This window comes from Chelmon rostratus, chromosome 23 (assembly GCF_017976325.1).
Source record: "Chelmon rostratus isolate fCheRos1 chromosome 23, fCheRos1.pri, whole genome shotgun sequence".
Taxonomy (NCBI): domain Eukaryota; kingdom Metazoa; phylum Chordata; class Actinopteri; order Chaetodontiformes; family Chaetodontidae; genus Chelmon; species Chelmon rostratus.
In genome coordinates, this window is record NC_055680.1 from 1,892,962 (window position 1) to 1,911,750 (window position 18,789).

At 42.4% G+C, this 18,789-nt stretch overlaps 1 protein-coding gene across 1 annotated transcript in view; it reads left to right on the forward strand.

Moving 5' to 3' along the window:
• adam19a (ADAM metallopeptidase domain 19a) overlaps positions 1–18,789 on the forward strand; it is a 177,383-nt gene that overhangs the window by 106,301 nt on the left and 52,293 nt on the right. The window contains exons 4-5 of the mRNA XM_041965111.1: positions 1,765–1,846; positions 9,415–9,491. Of these exons, the coding sequence (XP_041821045.1) occupies positions 1,765–1,846; positions 9,415–9,491 (159 nt within the window). The remainder of the gene's footprint in view (positions 1–1,764; positions 1,847–9,414; positions 9,492–18,789) is intronic.

The following is an 18,789-nucleotide window of genomic DNA, read 5'->3' on the forward strand; positions in this document are numbered from 1 at the left end:
GAGACAGCAGTGAAAGTCTGACGTTTCGGGCCCCGCTTTAATTGTGCAAACTCAGAAACTAGCACAGAGCGTTGTGTGTGGGCGTCTCCGAGCCCACCTGCTGTTCTGGTTCATGTATGTGCAGCAGCGCAAAGTGCAACAGAGCTGGGTGGAGTGGAGAATAGAGTGGAGGGTGTTGTGGTTAATGAATACACTCTCAGCCAATCACATCACTGGTCTCATTTCTCTGAAACAGCTGAGCCAATCACAGTGCCAGCATCTCAACATCTGAAGAATCAGCTTCATCAGGAAATCATACTGGTACCTGGATGGAACATTTTTAATTTCATTTCTTAAATGCTGGATCCTACATTTCCCATAATGCAACTAGTAGCATCTTTTCATGCGGCTCCCTCTGCTTTCTGTTCAAATTTGGAGCCTCCAAGGCCAGGCCGAGATGACCCTGGATGATGTCATCAGGGTCGTCTTGGCTTGAGTGACGAGTGATGGAAAACACTCATCACTCCCGAATCAATGATTCGGGAATAACCAGGTCTGTCTGGATGAAGAGGCAACATGCTTGAATTTGTCACTGATTAAATAATTTATTTTATACTACTTATTTTTAATAAATATAGAGGTAAAATATAAAATTTATGGTGATAAATGGCAAGAAGTCTTTATCTTGGCAATGATGTAGTATGATATCATTAAGTTTTGGATGATTGCTCAGGACCCAAAAGTAGAGCTCAGACTCAGAGACAATGTAAAAGTTAAACCAAGAGCCATTTACTATAAGATTAGTTAGTGGTGGAAATGCAGAGCCGGACCGGTGGGATTGTGTATTGTGAATCAGAGGCAGACAGCGGAGCAGGGAGGGAAAACACTGGAGACTGACCAGGATCAGGTTGGAGCAGCTAAACCAGGAAGCCAGGAGACAATGGACCTGAGGCACAGGTAAAATAGGATTAGGCAGGTTCAAAGACAGCTAGAGGACACTGTAGAGAACGAGGAGACTCAGCCAAATGTAGTATCAGAATGACACACTGAGCAATGTGGTGAAGAGTGGAGTGAAGGACGGGTAGGAAGGGTTTGTATACTGCAGGCTACAGGTGTAGCTGGTTTGGCAGCAGGTGCGCAGGATTCCTGCTGGGCTCTACCAGTCATTTAAATAAATCCTCTGTTTAACTTCATTCTAGTTTAAACTTGAGGTGAAGCACAATGCCTTGACTGTCAGACCTCTGCAAGAAGCAGCAGCTCAGGAAATGTCCTTATTGCTAGGCAACCGCAGTCAGCTGCTGTCCATCACTTAGCGAGTCTAGCTAATGACATTAGCCAGTGTCATCAGCTAATATCATTAGCTGCCTAAAGAAGAAAAAAACTAGCTCTTTGTCAAGGCGCTCCCAGCCTGATGCTCCTCAGTATGTCCTGACGGTATCTGAGGTATCAGCAGAAACAATTACTGCCAACCTGCTCGTGATTTTCTCCATTTGGTTATGGCAGATATACTCTAATAGAACTTTCACCCAAAGTAAAAGGTTCTAAAGAGATCAACACGAGGTTCCTGGAGCGTAAAGGCGGTGTGTAAGACGGTCTGTCCATGAAAGAGATCAGAAAAAGGCCCTGAACATGTTCTGTGTGGTGCAAACCCCAGACCATTTTTCTTTATACCGTCTTAGTTCTACCCGCTGCTGCTGAGATCTAAATTACACAGAGATCATTAAAGTTCATTCTTATCTAATCACCTGCCCTCCTTTTCTCCCCTCTTCTCTCTTTCTTTCCCAGGGAGCTCTTAGGTCCAGACTTTACCGAGACCTACTACACAGAAGATGGGCAGCCAGTGACTGTGACCAATAACAATTACACTGTAAGTATGAAGCCAGAGGTTTGAGTCAATCTGACTGCTGCTTACAAGCACACTCCTCCATTAAGGCTTTTCATCCCATTATCATAACCAATGTCCTAATTCTACCCAGCAAACAGCACTGTGTCTCATACCTGCTGTGTCCTCAGGTAGCCATCGGATGCCATTTGTTTCAGAATGGTAATTAAATCAGCTTGCAAGCGTAAAACCTCTCACATATTTATGTGATTTGACATTTCATGTGGAATTTAACGACATTTAAAAAAGACTGCATATGTCTGCACATCAGGATTTACGTTTGAAATGTTTCCTTCATGATTACATTATTGCAGAGATTTGTAGAGCCCTGATCTTACCTATGAATATTTATATTTATATATGTTTTATATTTATTTTGTACTTATAGTTGTAGTTTTGTTTCATCTTTAATATTTTGTTATTTATGGTTTCACAAAACTCAGACAATGTCACCTGTGTGGAAGTATTTGGCTGCCAACATTAAAATAAAATAGTTTAATCAGATTGAATTTCCATTTCTGCACACATGATGTATGACAAAATTAAAACTGAATTTTAAAAAGGATTTTTATTTTAAATGGGGACATCATTCACATTCAAATGCAAAACTCCAGTTTGCAATGTCTTTTTTTAAGTGTAGGTTGCACATTATCTGCCAATACAAAAATGAAAAGTAATTTTTGGATCCAAGTTAATAAAGTTATGATTAAATGTTTTCATTTTGGGTTTAATTTTGGTTGTAATTATGCATTTTTTCAAATTAAAATTGGATCCTTTTTCACATCATACATACATTTTTTAAATAAATGAACACACAAATGGAAAACATTATTTTGATTTGACTAAATAATTTAATTTTAATATTAGCAAATACAGTCTTCAATATACTAACTCATTTTTTTTATCCTCCAGTGAGGAGAAAGTGAGGTTACTGTTCAGAACAAAACACCTCTGGAGTGCTTTGAGCACTGCAGATTGAAATCCTACATTCCCTAAAAAGTGGATTTTGTCTTCAATCCTAGTTCTTATGACCGCACGGGATATGTCACAGCAGCACAAGGCTGCCGCCGCAAGTGATGCATAAATTATGAAGCACTTTATTAACGCTGTCGGCCATGTGTCAGACAGGCTGTGTGTGTGTGGCACATTTGGAAGCGAAGGCTTGTCTGCCAGGTCGAAAGTGTGTTAAAGGAAACAGAAACTGTATGAAAGCATCATGTGAGTGGTTACCGACTAAAACACACACACACACACACACACACACACACACAAACACACTTAACTTTAATAGAGACAGTAACACATCAGCTCACTTAACAGCTGCACAATCTGGAGCATGTATTGTGTATGTGGCATTTAGCAATATGAGTCAGTGTATATCACAAAAAAGCTGAAATCTAATATATTTAATGGAAACAAACAAGCATATATTTGAGTGTATTAGCAGCTTCATTCGCAGTAAAACTAAATGTCAAAATCCACTTCTCCAATGTTTTGACACAAGTGTCTGAGGCCTGGTGTTGATTTACTCTTTAAGCTTGTTAGGTATTCAGTACAAAGAGTGGCCGTCATCATCCTCCAGTCAAACGAGGTAAATCTTGATAGAAAACGTGAAGTGTTTGCAGCTCGTCTCGACCTTGCTTTCCTCACAAAAACAACCTGGATAGTGGTTTTTGTGAACGCAAAGACGTTTTCTGATAAGTTTAACTTCAAATCAGTATAAATACACAACTATTCGTGAGGTCATTGACTGTCATCTTGGTCTTTACCAACGTTGAGGTTTAAAATTGAGGTAATGAAACCCTTTGGTGATTGCCTCTTTGGTCTGTCATCAACAGTATTTAGCGGGTCGCAATTCTCTTCATGCAGCGTCCATTGAAGTCGTTTGATTTCTATCTTTAAAGAGTCAAATTATTAGGATCTTTGCAGACGTCTCACATCTCAAGAGTTTTTGATGATCAGAGATGGCTGAGCACCCTGATTGGCCCTTTGATCAACTTAGCTGTTAACTGCTACATCATAGGAACCAAATCGTCAATTTGTCCTCAGTAGACTTTTGGCTGCAGAGCTGTATGCCCAGATGTGTCGGGCTAGGCTCAGTTAAATGATGAATAAAGTATGAAGATTTAGTTTAGTTTTGGAGCTGCTAGTGGCTCAGAGTTTGCAGTCTCCCACTACCGCCCACCTTCACTTGCTTTGCAGACAGGATAGGACAAGTCCGTCCTGCTACGTAACAACAGGTCATTTGATGTGTAAGCATTGTGTATAAATGATACCTTTAACCTACACCTCAATTAAGCTTTAGAATGTCTTACTAATAATGTGTTGGCATGGATGTGCTGGTGGACAAACTCTGCCAAGGAGGCTGTGTGTCTAAATGACCTCAAGCATTTCTCTGTAATAAGCTAATATCAGCGAGTACTTCAGGCCGGACAATTTGTCAGGCAGGAAAAAGGAAAAATGGTGTCATTGTATTGAAGGAAATGCTTTTGCTTGTTAAAAATACTCAGTTATTCTCATTTGCAGCCTGTTTTATACTGTAAAGAGAGCTTAGAACAGCAAAGCTTCCACCTTTGTACGTGCTGCCTGGGTGCAGACCTTTGAATCCACCCACTCCACCCAGTTCACTCATTCTTCTGGCATCATGACATGAAGCAGCGGTTTCTCGTCTGAAAAAAGGACCATCTAATAAGCATCGCGGGGGGTGGGGGCTTAAGATTAATCAATCGGCACCATGGGCAGTGTCGACTCGCTGTCAGACTTCATTGTGAAGCAGTCATTGAGGATTATAAGTGCTGCTGTGCAAGGTTATACAATACAGTAGATAAATCAATAAAGTCAACAATTTCAAGTTGAGCTCTAACTGTCATCTGCACAAAAATCTCTTTCAACAGTCGTGTGACGCATGGTTCGTTTTCAGCACTGTGATGAGCAAAAAGCTAACACGACGGGACAACTTTCAGACGAGAGTGAAGCGGCGGGCTCGTCGAGGTGCAACATCTGCCCGAAGTCACAGTGAGATCAGTTAGCATGACGTGAACCTTCTCAAGCTCAGTTTGCTTGTATTGCACTGCAACAGAGAAAAAACTGAGGCTTTGCTCTGTGGTTCAGGTTGTAGCAAAACATATTTCTGTCCCATTCCCAGAATACAAACCGATAAAGACAGTCGCCCCCACAGCACTGGGATTAGTCAAAATCTCTTGTATCTTGATATAGAAACAATATGCAGTGATATTTCCTGCTAATTAGTCGGTTGAATTCAAACGGCCAATTATGTATGTGATCTGTTAATACCCTTGGTTTTCTTTGTAGTGAACTCTTTGAGACCAAAGAATGACTTTCATTCATTCAGCTTCTCTGCAAGCAGCCTCTTTACTGGACGCGGTTCGGCGAGCTTTTATCGCAGCAGCCACCAGGTTGAGATGAAGTCAAATCTAAATTCAGGTGATTTCTATTTGGTGGGGTTTTTTTTTTTTTAAATGTGATGAGCAAAGTGTTGGTCAGATAAGTCATGATGCTAGGGGCGGACCCTGAGAGCTGGGAGTTTGTGTGCGGGCTTGGGAAGCTGAAACATACCATGTTTCTGTGCAGACATTGGTATGAAACAAATCTATTTGGTGAGCTGCCCAAATAAATTATTTTAAAGGGAGTCACTAAAAGCTCTCAATCCCTAAACTGGCCTCAAGAAGAGATTACATTCTCTGCTCTCACTTCCATGAGCCAGTTCATTCTTTCAGGGGGACCATGGGCCTTTCTCACTTCACAGTACTGCATGTTCTCAGGAGTTCAAACTTGGCATGTTGAATTACAATGAAACTGAAGGTCACAGCTCCCTCAATGTACAACAGAGACAACAGCGTTCTTGCTGTCATCAAATCCCAAAAAGTGAATGGAATTTAATATCGACACACAGACCTGAGATCAGTCACTGAATTTGGACAGATGGATTGTTATGGGTTTCTGTTAGATATGGTCAACAGGTGCACCTGTTAGTGTTATCTCATGCTGAATAAAACATGACTGAGTCTCACACACCACACACAGGCAAACATACAGTGGGGCAACTGCCCTGCGACAGCATCAACACTAACTTTACCTTCAAGCAAGCTAATTTTGCAGTAATGGATATTAGATTTAAACCCTGAGAGCAAAGTTAATCCTCCAGAAGGATTTATATCATGTTTAAAATGCTGTGGAGTCATCAGCTTAGGAGCTGGCCTGATCGCTCCCGAGACGACCTGCACAGCTCTGCATGTGGTGATAAAATGACCATGTGTGTGTATAGGAATATATAAAGAGAGAGATATAGGCTGAAAGATTGTGTTTTGCTTAGTGTTTCTGTTTTTTTTTAAAGGACCGCCCATGGCATGGGACCCCCCCCCCCAATTGTCATATTATGCTGCATAGTGTAGTATAGTATAGAATTTCACACTCTGCTGTCAATGATAAAGTCCATGAAATATAGACTGACAAAGACCTAACGTGTCTGGACGGCCTCTTGAGGTCAGATGTCTGCGTTACACCCTGGTCAAACTGAGCTCGAACGGCCCACCCTCCAGAGGAAATGACCTGCAAACATATTCGATAGGCCAACTGCGGTCACACAGCGTGACCTGCAGATGGGATCCAGTCTCTGTGCGCGACTGTGTTTTCCTGCACATCAAGCCCTCACAGATAGCAGGTTATCCTCCACACAGTTCAAACAAGGCCTAGCGGGCCAGTCTCTTGAGCCCCATCCACCCCCCATCCTCTGACCAGACTGGAAGCAGGCTAATTGCTGGGGGCTGGCAGCGAGAGTTCACGCTGACAGTTGATTTGGGTATGTTGGCTCTAACGGAGCACTCACCGCTGCAGCTGCTGTTCACATGAAAGAGCTCGCTTCACTCTCTGATGAGTTGACAGAGGCTTTTGAATAGTCACAAATCAACATGCAAGCATCATTTAAAGCTTGTGGTGATAAAGCCCTTTTCAGCACGAACAGTAGGTCCTGAGACCTGAGGTAGATTTGCTTTTAAAAATCATGAACGGTAGTTTTAAAGGTTAAATGTGTTCATTTCATTTATTTATAGCTTTGTTTCACCAACAATTATGAAGCTGCAGACATAGAACAAACGCAACAACTTACCATGAAAATACAGAACAAATCATAGAATCAGAAAATCCCTAAAAACTGTCATCATGCAAATCATCTTTGCATCATCAGACTTAAATGGTCTTTTTCCCCATTCAGATAGATAGATAGATAGATAGATAGATACTTTATTCATCTCCAAAAAGAAATTTGCAAATTCAGTATTGTACTGATGCCATTCAAACATGGACATTTGGTCAGTAAGAATATAAAAGATTAAACACAAATATAAAATTGAAAACACATATTTCAGTAACTCTCCATTGTTCTTATAAAAGATTAGAGATATATAGATGTAGTAGAAGATATAGTTGTGCTCATTCACAAGTTTTACATAGTAAAGCTGTGAATAATTCCTGGATGGCCGGACTCTGTGTTTATATAGGTTCAGTGGATAATTCCTGGATGAATGCGGTTTGTGTTCAGTTAAACAGGGCAGCGGATAATTCCTGTAGGACATCAGGCTGAGCTCATTAGTACAACTTGGTTATAATAATTCGTGGAAAACTGCACCTTGAATCTGTCTATACAGGGGAATGGATAATTCCTGGACAATGCAAAAGTGAGCCTGTTTTTGCAGGGCATAGGATAATTCTTGGATGACTGCAGCATTTTTAAAAAGACAATGTATAGAGGGCAGGCACAACAAACTGACTCACTGGAATGTGTTTGTGAGTAAACCTAACTAGCTAGAAATAAATTAAATGGCCATGAGCATCCATCTGTCCCATTCTCTTGAACGCCTCGAGTGAATTTCATCAGACTTCACATGTTCTCAAGGATCAGCTGATTGGATTTTGGTGGTGAGTGGTCAAAAGTCAATGTCACTGAGACCTCCATCCCGTTCTCATAAATGCAGTATTTCAGGGTTAGAGGCCATTCGATCTGACATAAACATTCAGTAGGAGTAAAGGATGAACTGATTAAAATTTGATGTTTGAAGGTCACTGTGACCAAAACACATTTTTGGCCGTAGCACAATAGTTTATATGCTAATTATGACAAACTTTCACACACTTGTCTCACAGGATAAAATGATGAAGTGATGACATTTTATGCCCAAAAGCTCAAAGGTCAGCTTCACTGTGACATCATAATATTCTGCTTTATCTCTTTTCTGGTCATTATTCAGCAGCATAACTCAGCAACAGAAGGCAGATTGTGACCATGTGTCACATTCGCTCAGATACTGAATTGGTGACTCATCTCGAAACTGTGCTGATTGTTTAGATCTTCTGTGCTGCAGGTTGAAGACGTGTGTGAAGCCTCCACGTTTTACAGTTTGTAGCTTCTCTGCAGCAGCATCCATGTTTGAAGCATTGTGGTCCAGCACAGCTCGTTGGTTCTGCTGATACTGAGCTTCAGGTGATTGTTGTTGCACCGTGTGATGAAGCTCTCTAAAAAATAGCCTCTAGGTGAAGACAGCATGTTTCTCCCTGGACATTATTCACCGGGATCATACAACTCCTTCAAAGGCTTCACTACATGCATCAGCAATTGTAGTTGTTGATTGAGTTTGATACCTCTGATCTGGAGGCTAACTCAATGAGCATGGTTTAGCTAACAGACAACGACCCGCTGCTAAAGCTTTCCAGGTGAAACACTTCATTTATGTCCATGCACATGCAGGCGTTGACCTTATCATATCAGTAAATGCATTTAGCTAATGCAACAGTGGTTGGTGCAGGCTGAATCGAGCGAAGTTTGGGGCGGGAACAAGAAGCACTACACTCGTGCAGCTCATCAGGTCTGTGTGGTTTGTGGAATAAAATGATTGATATTGTACTGTATGTTTTGCACTGTTGTTTGGGTTATCATGTGACGCCTTAAAGGAAAAACTGAATTAAAGATCAGCTGCCATGTGACGTCCACTATCTCTGCCAAAGGAGCGTGCAGCACTGTGTTTTGTTCTGTTAACATGTTGATGTTGCTCATCAGGCCAGTGGCTCTCTATGATAAGACTCCAGCAGTGGATCACTCCAATGCCACCTGAACAGCTTTGAATCCACACGTGTGTGTCACACCCCAGAGCAGCCTGCGTTTCTGTTATCAAAGTTATTGAAATTTAGCTCCTTTTGTTGCTACTCCTGTGAATTAATTTCAAATCCTCATCAGGATGTTCGAGTGGCCAAGCTCCATCCTTCACACAAACACAGTCCCGCCGTAAGGAGCTTTGCATGTCTTTATTGATTCGTCATGCTCATTGTTCACATACTGTGGGCAGTATTTTACCGGCAGCCGCGCTCATGAAGCAGGAGCACGTGGCCCGCTTCGTGGACACTTGCACCACCGAGTCGATCCGGCAGATCGATTCATCGCTGGCTGCACCGGAGGCGTGTCTGCATAAACATTATCATTGCTTTTTGAAGCTTTCTACCACATGAAATATGAAGGCACTGATTGCAATTCTTTTCTCTTCCAGGATCACTGTTTCTACCATGGCCATGTAAGAGGACATCCAGAGTCTTGGGTGGCTCTCAGCACATGCTCAGGAGTCAGGTACAGAAAACAAGATTCAGCACTGTTACTGTGTGCTTGTGTTACTGACCTTGGCAGCTTGGGTAAGACTGACTTGACTGGGACAGGTCCCAGTAGATTACATACTGCATTTAGAACTTGAAGTGATTCTATTCAGTGTAGTGTGAGGACCGTAAACTAGTTGAATGAGCAGACACATCACACTGTATCCTCTGACTGGTGAGAATTATGACATAACTGGAATGTCGCTGTCTCTTGCTGCAGGCTATCAAGTACAGACACGATGCCTGACTAATGTGAAACAAGTCTACAGTCATGTTTGTGGTTTTGCCCGGCTGTGCGTACTACAGTGCTGTGATCTTACCAGGATACAGGACTTCTAATCTACTTTTCTGACTAAGCCTGCACAGTTTGATGAAAGGAGAGATAATCGCACAGAATGGCATCCTTCAACCTCTCTGCTCTGATTGGGGTTATTTTGTTGTTAAAGAAGTTCTTCAAAGTTTGATGCAGAGGCCTGTGTAGCTGGTCAATAGTGGAGAATAATATTCCGAGCATTCTCTGCAGTACTCTTGGAAAAGTAATCCTTTCTTGCCAGACGTATTGCTTTGTTGTAGACGGTCTTGGCTTCTCTGTGTGTGCTACAGTGAGCCGTGAGCCCAGTTTTCTTCCATTTCCGTTCAGCTGCTCGTCACATTCTCGTAATCTCATTAACACTGCCGTTGTTTAACCACGAGGAGGTTCAGTCAGTCGGCCTCTTTTTCACCCTTACTGGCGCAACAGTATTTAAAGCAGATGACATGGTATTATTGAAATGTTCAACCATGCCATTTAAAGAGCAGTCATAGCTGTGTGACTCAAATTATTTTATATATTACAGAAGTTTGCTTCAGCGTTGCCATCAAGAAATCAGGTCTTCATTCAGGAATATTCTGTTAATCTAGCTAGTGATACCACAAGGGATCAGATCTAAGAATTCCTGCATAAACGGCGGTGAAAGTCTTGGTGGCTGATACGTCAGCCCCGTCCCGGTCGGAGCTGAGGCTTTCGGTGTAGTGCCGGTGCGGTGTCAGTGAGAATCGTCATCAGGAAGGCTCGTCTGGGAGCCTGAGGAGCTTATCCAGTGGCGTTAGGACATATCCAGGGCAGCGTGTCAGCCAAATCCGTGACAGGTTGCTCTACAGCTGATGTGCTTCTGCGTAGAAAAGTCTGTCCATTTTCAGCACCCTGAGCAGCAGCTGCTATGGACTCAGTGAATGTCTCATTCTCACATATTTGATGCAACGCTTCTTCTTCTTCTTCTTCTTCTCTCAAGCGGTCGCTCACGCTCAGTGCAGCCCACAGTGTTTTGCATCTTGTCTCCATCCTGATCCCAGGTTTCTAGTCACAAACACAGCAATAATAATAATAAATGATTAGAATAAAACTGATAAGAATATGATGGTCGCCTTCGTGTCTCTCATAAATTCCCGGTGATGTAGAAGTATCCAGCATCCACTTTCTGAAACGTTTGACAGAAAAAAACAAGGATATCAGCGAAAGAATGTAAGCGAGGCAGAAGAGAGTGTCTGCTCTGTGAGAGAGCAGGAAGTGGAATGATGCACATACATACACAAAGCATCAATGTCAGGCCTCCTCGTGTCATAAACAGTATGACAAGCAGAAAAATGGGAAGGTGTGAGGTACAAAACGACATTAAGCATTAAGCCACAGTTATCTGGGGGTGCTTTTTAAAATGGTTAAATATTTAAATAGTGCTGCTAGACTTTGAGTAGCATTGATTTTTCAGTGCATATTGATTCTGAATATTTTAAAGTATTTCAGTGCTCATTTGCCACAGTATTGATACACTGGTCCCAGCTGTGTTTTCTTGACCTCCTCTCACTCACTCGCACTGCTGCTCTCTTCTCGTTGTCGTCTCATTTGCTCCGGTTTCACTCCGGTTCTGTTATGGTGTTATTAAATATGGTAAGTGCAGAGCCTCCAGGACCGGTTTTGGGTGACAGCGAGGGAGAGGAAAGGTGAAGGACACAAGGAAGCCTATAAGCAAGCGATGCTGCAGAGTAGCACTGAGATGACCCAGCAAACTGTTGTTGATAAGTGTTTAGTTCAGGTGTCTCCAAGTGAAACTAATTCCCCTCAGAGCAACCAGGCAACATCAAGCAAAGAAACAGAGCAGAGCTGCAGCAGAGCATGTATGCATGCATCAGGTCTCTGTGTACGCTGTTGAGACGCCCAGGTTCAGACAGCTTTGTGTTGGCGTTGGAGGAGGTGGTACAGGAAGCTGGATGCGTGAAACGTGGCTGGTGTCATGACTCTGGTCATAACCAGCCGTTAACCTGGATGTAGGCTGTGTGTCTTGAGCACTGCCAAGGCTGAGAGAGAGTGTCTGCTTTGAGAAGGTCACCAAAGATGTTTCAACAGCAGAAGAAGACACGGAAAGATTTGCAGTTGTCTGAACACCGACTGATCCATAATGAGCCCGCATGCTGGGACGCTTCCCCACGCCGGGAGCTGGGGGAGAGATTTCTCCAACAGCAGCAAGCGGTCTGTTCAGTTCCCACCAATGATCAGAAGAAATGGTTGTAGAGGAGATACTGAGCCCCGTCAGCCCTCAGTGGTGACAAACATAGCCCTCCCCTCCGACCCGCCTCGAGATTGGAAGATATTTTCTTCTTTGACAGTCGAGGAAAGTGACAGCGACAGAAAACGTCGAGTTAAAGCAAACACTGGTGGTGATCTCAGACAAAGATATGAGGGCAGGCATCTGCAGCTGGTACTAAACACAGCTACGATTCAAGAGAGGAGGTTCAACACAATCTTATGAACAGTGTCCATGTGCTGCAAACAGGAGACCAAAGTCAGCCAGCGTCCTCTCCAGGAGCCAGCAGACACAACTAAAACAGTCCTGAAGGGACACACATGGCAAACAGATGACCTGTTAGCCAGGCTGGTGTGCTGTGCTGCTGGTAGATGAGAGATTGAAACCTTGCTTTGCTTCATGTTTACATGTTTGTGCTCGTTGAAGTGTTGACTTTTCATTCGTGAAGGTTTTTGTCGCACTGACAGAAACGAGTGTTGCTGGAGGGGCTCAGCTTCAGCTCAGGAGAGGAGATGCTGCAAAGTAGCCTCAAAAGGACCAGTGACACTGGAGCTTATCAATACAGCAGTCTAATAATTGATCGGCTCGGCCTGTTTAATACCTGGTTACAGTGCTGTCCCTCTGCCTCCTGCATGTATTCCTCCCTCCCAGCATCGTGCCTCAGTCAGTCACGTCTGCAATAAAACATTACAGACAGCAGTAGAAAAACAAAAATACATACTTTCAGCTGTAGTCTCTTTGTCAAAATTCCTTTTTTCACAGTCTGACTTTTTTCTTTCTGGTTCTTCTACAGATTTGTGTTTTTTTATTTTGACTGACGGTCCAGCTCTGGGTTTTCTCCAGACCTTTATACGAGGGGTCTGGCCCTTTGTGGGCTTGATCCCTCACAGAAATGCTCCCAGACCTTAAGGAGGGGCCCAGTATATGCAAATTAATTTGCAAGAGGAATGAGTGAAAAGGTGACCGAGCCTTCCTCCCTCACGTCGCCTGTTCCAGAGAGTCCCGAATGAAGCTCCAGCTGCCAGGGACAGGGCGGAGCACGACCCCAACAGCTCTTATTTAACTCACTAAGACTGTGGTGGTGGGGGAGTATTAGAGTGGAAGGGGGGCAAGGAAGGCAAATAAATAAACAATATGGTGATTGTGAAGCCGTGGCTACACAAAAAGGGGCACAAAATATGGGAGATATGCATAATATTCATGACAAATATAAAGTATTTTATGACAATTATGAAATGACAAGAAATAATAAATACATTGTGTTCGGTTGTCAGTGTGGATGTGTCTGTAGCAGTTTTTAATAAAAAGAATAATCATAATTATAATCTTTACTGATACTGTAAACACACTCATTAATAATAAAAATGAGAAAACATAAAACATTTGAGATCAACAGAGAAAAAATAAAGAATTGATTTCATATAAATGAATAATCTACTGTACAATAGAATAAATAGGAACAAAATCAATAATGACAATAGATATGTAGATATAATATCTGTCATAATTAGTAATATTATTATTAGTGTCATGGGTATTGATACACATATTATTAAAGCACTGCGCATAAAAGCAACTCAGTCATTCCTGCTGTCATGACTGATTTTCCTCCTCTTTCCCATTTTCCCCCTTTTGTACATATGCATGTATTCATACAAGCACGTGTGTGGTTTTCAGTGGAGGTGTAGATACTGCTGTGTGTGTTCAATTTATCACTGGCGGACGGAAAAAAAAAAGTAAATCAATGAGTATCAAGATGAATGGAATCATGTTTGCAGATAATGAATGAGGGGTAACCAGACGGGGCGAGCTTCTGAAGGAGGCGGATACGTTTTCCACTGCGCGCTACGCGTGGTGACGATGGTTTTGTGCTGATGTTCAGAGCTGCGAGGAGTAATCTACTGTTTGTTTTGTTTACGTTTGTTTTGTTGTCTAATAGCCTGCTGACGGTTAGTGACGGGGATAATGGGATGTGACTGTTGTGTGCAATTTGTTCTGAGCTGTGATAAGTCCATGCCGTAGAGAAATGAATTCATGTCCTCCTCACTTTACTGACGTATAGATTGGCATAACATTCTCTGATGATTTTGTTTAGCTATTCGGGGGAACGTGGGGGCCTCCCTGCTGAGTCCTGTGTGGTGGAGATCTGGCCATCTGGCGTTGGGTGTGTGTAGACTGGTTTTGTGTTATGGGGGCATGGTCGCTGATAATGATGACGGGGACCTTTGAGTCTGAAATGTTTGATTTGATTTATTCGCTGGTAAGTGTGTCAGGCCGGCACACAATTAGAACTTAAAATGATCACAGCTTTTATTTAGGCTCTAAAAGTGATCTAAGTTATATATATATATATATATATATATATATATATATAAACAGTAATACTATTCACAATAATGCTAAACAAAGAAAGGAAAAGAACCAACATAATCGCTCCCGAGGGAGGAAGAATACAATGGACTAACAGAAAACAAAACCTGACTAGAAAATCTATCGAAAAAGAAAATCGCTCTGTAGAAAACAGAGGAATACTAACGCTACGAAAGAAAAGATCTAATAACACAAAAGTCTCTTAATGAGGACTACAAAACGGGTTAACAAGGAGGAACGAAAAGTCAAAATCTGAACTATAAAACTTACAACCAAAAACACTCATGAAGAGGACAATGGAACACGTGGACGAGATGCAGTGGCTATGGGAACGGGACAAAGACAGGCTCGGGTGAATCGGCTCTCGGACTAAGACACACTGGCACAAGACAAGGGAGACGCAGACTATTTAACACATGGAGGGTAATCAGGAACAGGTGGAGACAACGGGTGATCAGGACGGACACACCGATGACACAGGAGGATGGGCAAGTGCTCTGAAACGAGAGGAGAGTTAAGCTTTCAAAATAAAACAGGAAATAACGAGACAAAAACCCCAAGATGAGACAAACCTCACACATATGACTGAGCCATCGGAAATGTTTTGAGATGGAAGGAAAAAAGGTATGAAAAAGTATTTGGGTCATAAACATTACGGATTGCTGCTGCGCTGTTGTTGATTGATACCTTCATGACAATAAAACGTCCTGCGTGTCCCTCAGTGGCGGTGGTGTAATGGACAAATGAGACGTATTTGTGGAGAATGAGTGATTGAACTGTGGTGATGTCAGTTCATTATAATCTGATTCTGCGAGGTTTGTTTCTTGCAGTAAGCATGTATTTGAGTGATGACATTTTGTAAGACTCATTATAAGCTGGACATGAATCAGGGTTGATCCTGAGGGGAAACCTGGGAAATATCAGAGCTCCCTAAAATAGATAACAGTGGCATCTGAAAGGAATAAGTTATATTCAGGATCAGATTGCATTCAGCAAACAGCCATTGGCGATTTATTCACGCAATTGGGCTGATGGTGGCCGGTTGGAAAATTTTAACACGTTGCCCAACACTGCTCTGCTATTTTATGTTATTTTCTTTCATCACAGAAAAAAGCAATTGCTGTCAAGAGAATTTTGGGGGTTTCCATGTGTTGATACAGGAGGAGAGCGCAGTGCTGTGAGAGTGCAATGAGTATAAAGATAAGTGTGCAACAATGTATGAAGAATCATCATATAGTAATGAATGATTGATGCTTGTGTCATCAGCAGAGTGGAGACAGATGGAGAAACTGACTGGCATGATGTGTGCACGTGGAGGAGGAGAGAGATTATTGCTTTTCTTCTTCTTTCATCATCTGTTTTCAGATTTGTAGTCGCTGTTTGCATCTTTGCATCATTTCTTGGGAACTCGTCTGTTAATCCAGGTGCCTGCCCCTGACTGGCCCTGATCAGCTGCCGGTGCTCCTCGGCCCCAGGCGCTGAGCGTGGTGAAAGGTGCTGTTGCTGACAGTCTCAGGAGGCTTTTTAAGCTGTTTAGTCATGAATTCCTTGATTGATTTTTCTGGGTCATCTGCGGTTTGTTCAGGAATGCCGGTGGAAACTAGATTGTCTCATTCTGCGTGCTTGTAAGTCCAGAACGGTTTCTTTCATGGCTTTGTTGTCTGCGGTGACAGGGCTGAGCTGGCTGGGAAGTGCGCTGACAGAGTGTTATGAGCTGAGTGATTTGTTCTGTGTCTATTTACTCCTGACTGAAGACGCTGCGCTTAAAATTCCCTGTGTAGCACTTCAACGAGCGCGATTCTGCCGTCGAGACTGGAGCGTTTATTTCCGTGTTGAACTCTGGCTGGAGAGTGAACCTGACCGGAGGCTTTGCTGTGTGGAGTGAAGATGGCTTTGCCTGTTTTTAGTGGCCTGTATTGTCCTTGGTTATGATTCTGTTGACGCCTTCATGGACGTATTCTTCCAGATGATCCAGTTTGTTGGATGTATTCTGGTTTTTGAATGGGAAAAGGGAACAATAGTCGAGGAATAATAATGAAGAAGAACAAACGTTTTATATCCAAGGACAGATGTGTGTTTGAATCAGTGGTCTAGCAGCTGGGAGCCACCATCTCGAGGCATCTGTCTCCCTTTTTTTTTTAATTGAACCTTTATTTGGTCAGGTAATCTCATTGAGATTTCGCTCATGTGAGCGAAATGACGTCTCAGCCTTCAACTTTCAACTCCTTCCTGAACAATTATTGCATCGACAAAATGTGTTTTTACACCTCTCTCATGCTGGCCAGCAAAGTCGTCTCATATGTGACATTATTACCTCCGGGGATTCGCAACACTCTTCTGGAAAACTAATGACACTGGCTTAGACGTTACTGCCACTCTGTGGCCTCCACACTCACTTTACTCATGTTTTAATTCACATATTAATATTAATAATATTTGAGCTTTCTAACTGTACATTTAAACTATATGAATACTGTATGGATAACTGTGTCGGTAACCTTAAAACACAACAATTCAAGGGATTTAGGATGCAGTTTCATTACATGATGAAGTACAAAGTCATTAAGTGTCATAAACATCATTAGGTAGCAAGAGGCCCAGTGTGTAATGTATAGAAATATTAAAAGTAATGAACTATGATGGTTGTTGTCTGGAACAAAAATGTGATTTGGAAAACGTGCTTGTGTTAATGATTGATGTCATTCCAGTCAAATATGATGAAGAGTCTGCATTATATATTTACTGTTCTGTACTTTACTTTAAAGTGTTATCACGTGACTTTGGCTTTGCTGCTTCACTTCACCCGGCTCACTGGGGTTTTCACCTGTGCACTCAGGGAAGCTATGTGTTTATTTTAATATCAATGAAAGTCTGATTGTGCAGCTTCAGTGTTTGCCACTGAGCCTGGACCCTTCCCTCAACACGTCTGGATAAGGTTTTGTCCGAACACAGAAAGTTCAGCTAGCACTGTGAGAGCTCTTTTTTTCTTCAGATTGTACTAAAAATGACTAATTTGATCCTCTTTGGGGATCCAGGCAGCAGTTTTAAAGTCTTAAATTTTCCCTGCCTCAGACAGATTTTAATGTGGAACGCCTTGCATATTGACGGCTCAGATTGAAGCTTTCTCCTGGCAAAGATGTTGCACGTCCTGAGGACTTGTGTCCCAAAAAAATATATTCATGAATTTGATCCAATAAAAGAGGCATCAAGTTAGAGCTCAGTGGGGCTTCAGCAGGAATTAATTCCGAAGTCTGTTCAGTAAATCTAAACCGATAAAGAGTTTGAGGAAGTTTTTCATTACGTTGTAAGAAAATCTTTATATTTTTCTGTCCAGTAGAAGCTGGTTCAGCGATGGTTCAGAGCTGACAATCTCAGTCCCTCTGTCCTGATCTGGGAAGGACGCCAGATGCTGCTTGTTGACAGCAGCTTTGATGGCAGCAGAGCAGACGTGGGGGAGAATAAAGCTCTGTGAGCCAACAGCATGTAAATGCTTTCTAAATGTCCAGTCATTCACAGAGCTTTCCAAATGTGAGCTGACTGACACAAGTTTGTTCCTGGACTCACAAACAAACCGAGGTTAAATGAAGCCTTTTACTTTCAGTCAAGGATGCATAAGTAAATTAAAGCTGTGATAGGCAGTTTATTTTTGGCATCATTGGGCAAAAAGACCCTTTCAGCATGTTGTAATTCAAGTGGTCTCAGAGAAAACTCTGTGCTGGAGGGACTTCTTTGAGAGGACAAGTCAAGGCAAGAAAGACTGACGCCATGGAGAGGGGTCATTAAACGGCCATAAACACGGAGTAAAAATCTGAGCTGTGTCACCTTAAAATAGGCCATTATTCCTGCCACTTCTTCATAATCCCATTGCTCCAACCAGATCACTGGAGAGAAGAGCTAATTCTGCCCTCCCATTACTTTTAGGATTTGAACATTTTAAGGTACGAGAGCAGCCTCACATGTTGTCACTCCTGTTTGTTTTCTACACCGAGTGTGCATGATACAATAATCTGAACTCAAAATCCACTTACAAGCGACCTCAACTATCTCCCTATCAATGACCTCAGCTGACTGTCTCTGACAGTGAATGATGAGCCTTCATTTAGGAAGTGAGATGTGGGTGAAAGCTCTAGAAAAGGCTTGTGCTGAAGGCAGTGTTCCCTTTAGTCCACCTGGGAATGAACGCACGTGGATCAGCCTTGTGTTCCACCCTCTACACGCTCACATTCAACCATTAATGGTCAATGCAGAGCACCACATGCACCACACTTCAATGCAAAGCACCACATGCACTACACTTTTTTAGTGTAAGAGTCAGTTCAATCACCTTGTTGATGTTGGAGTAACAGA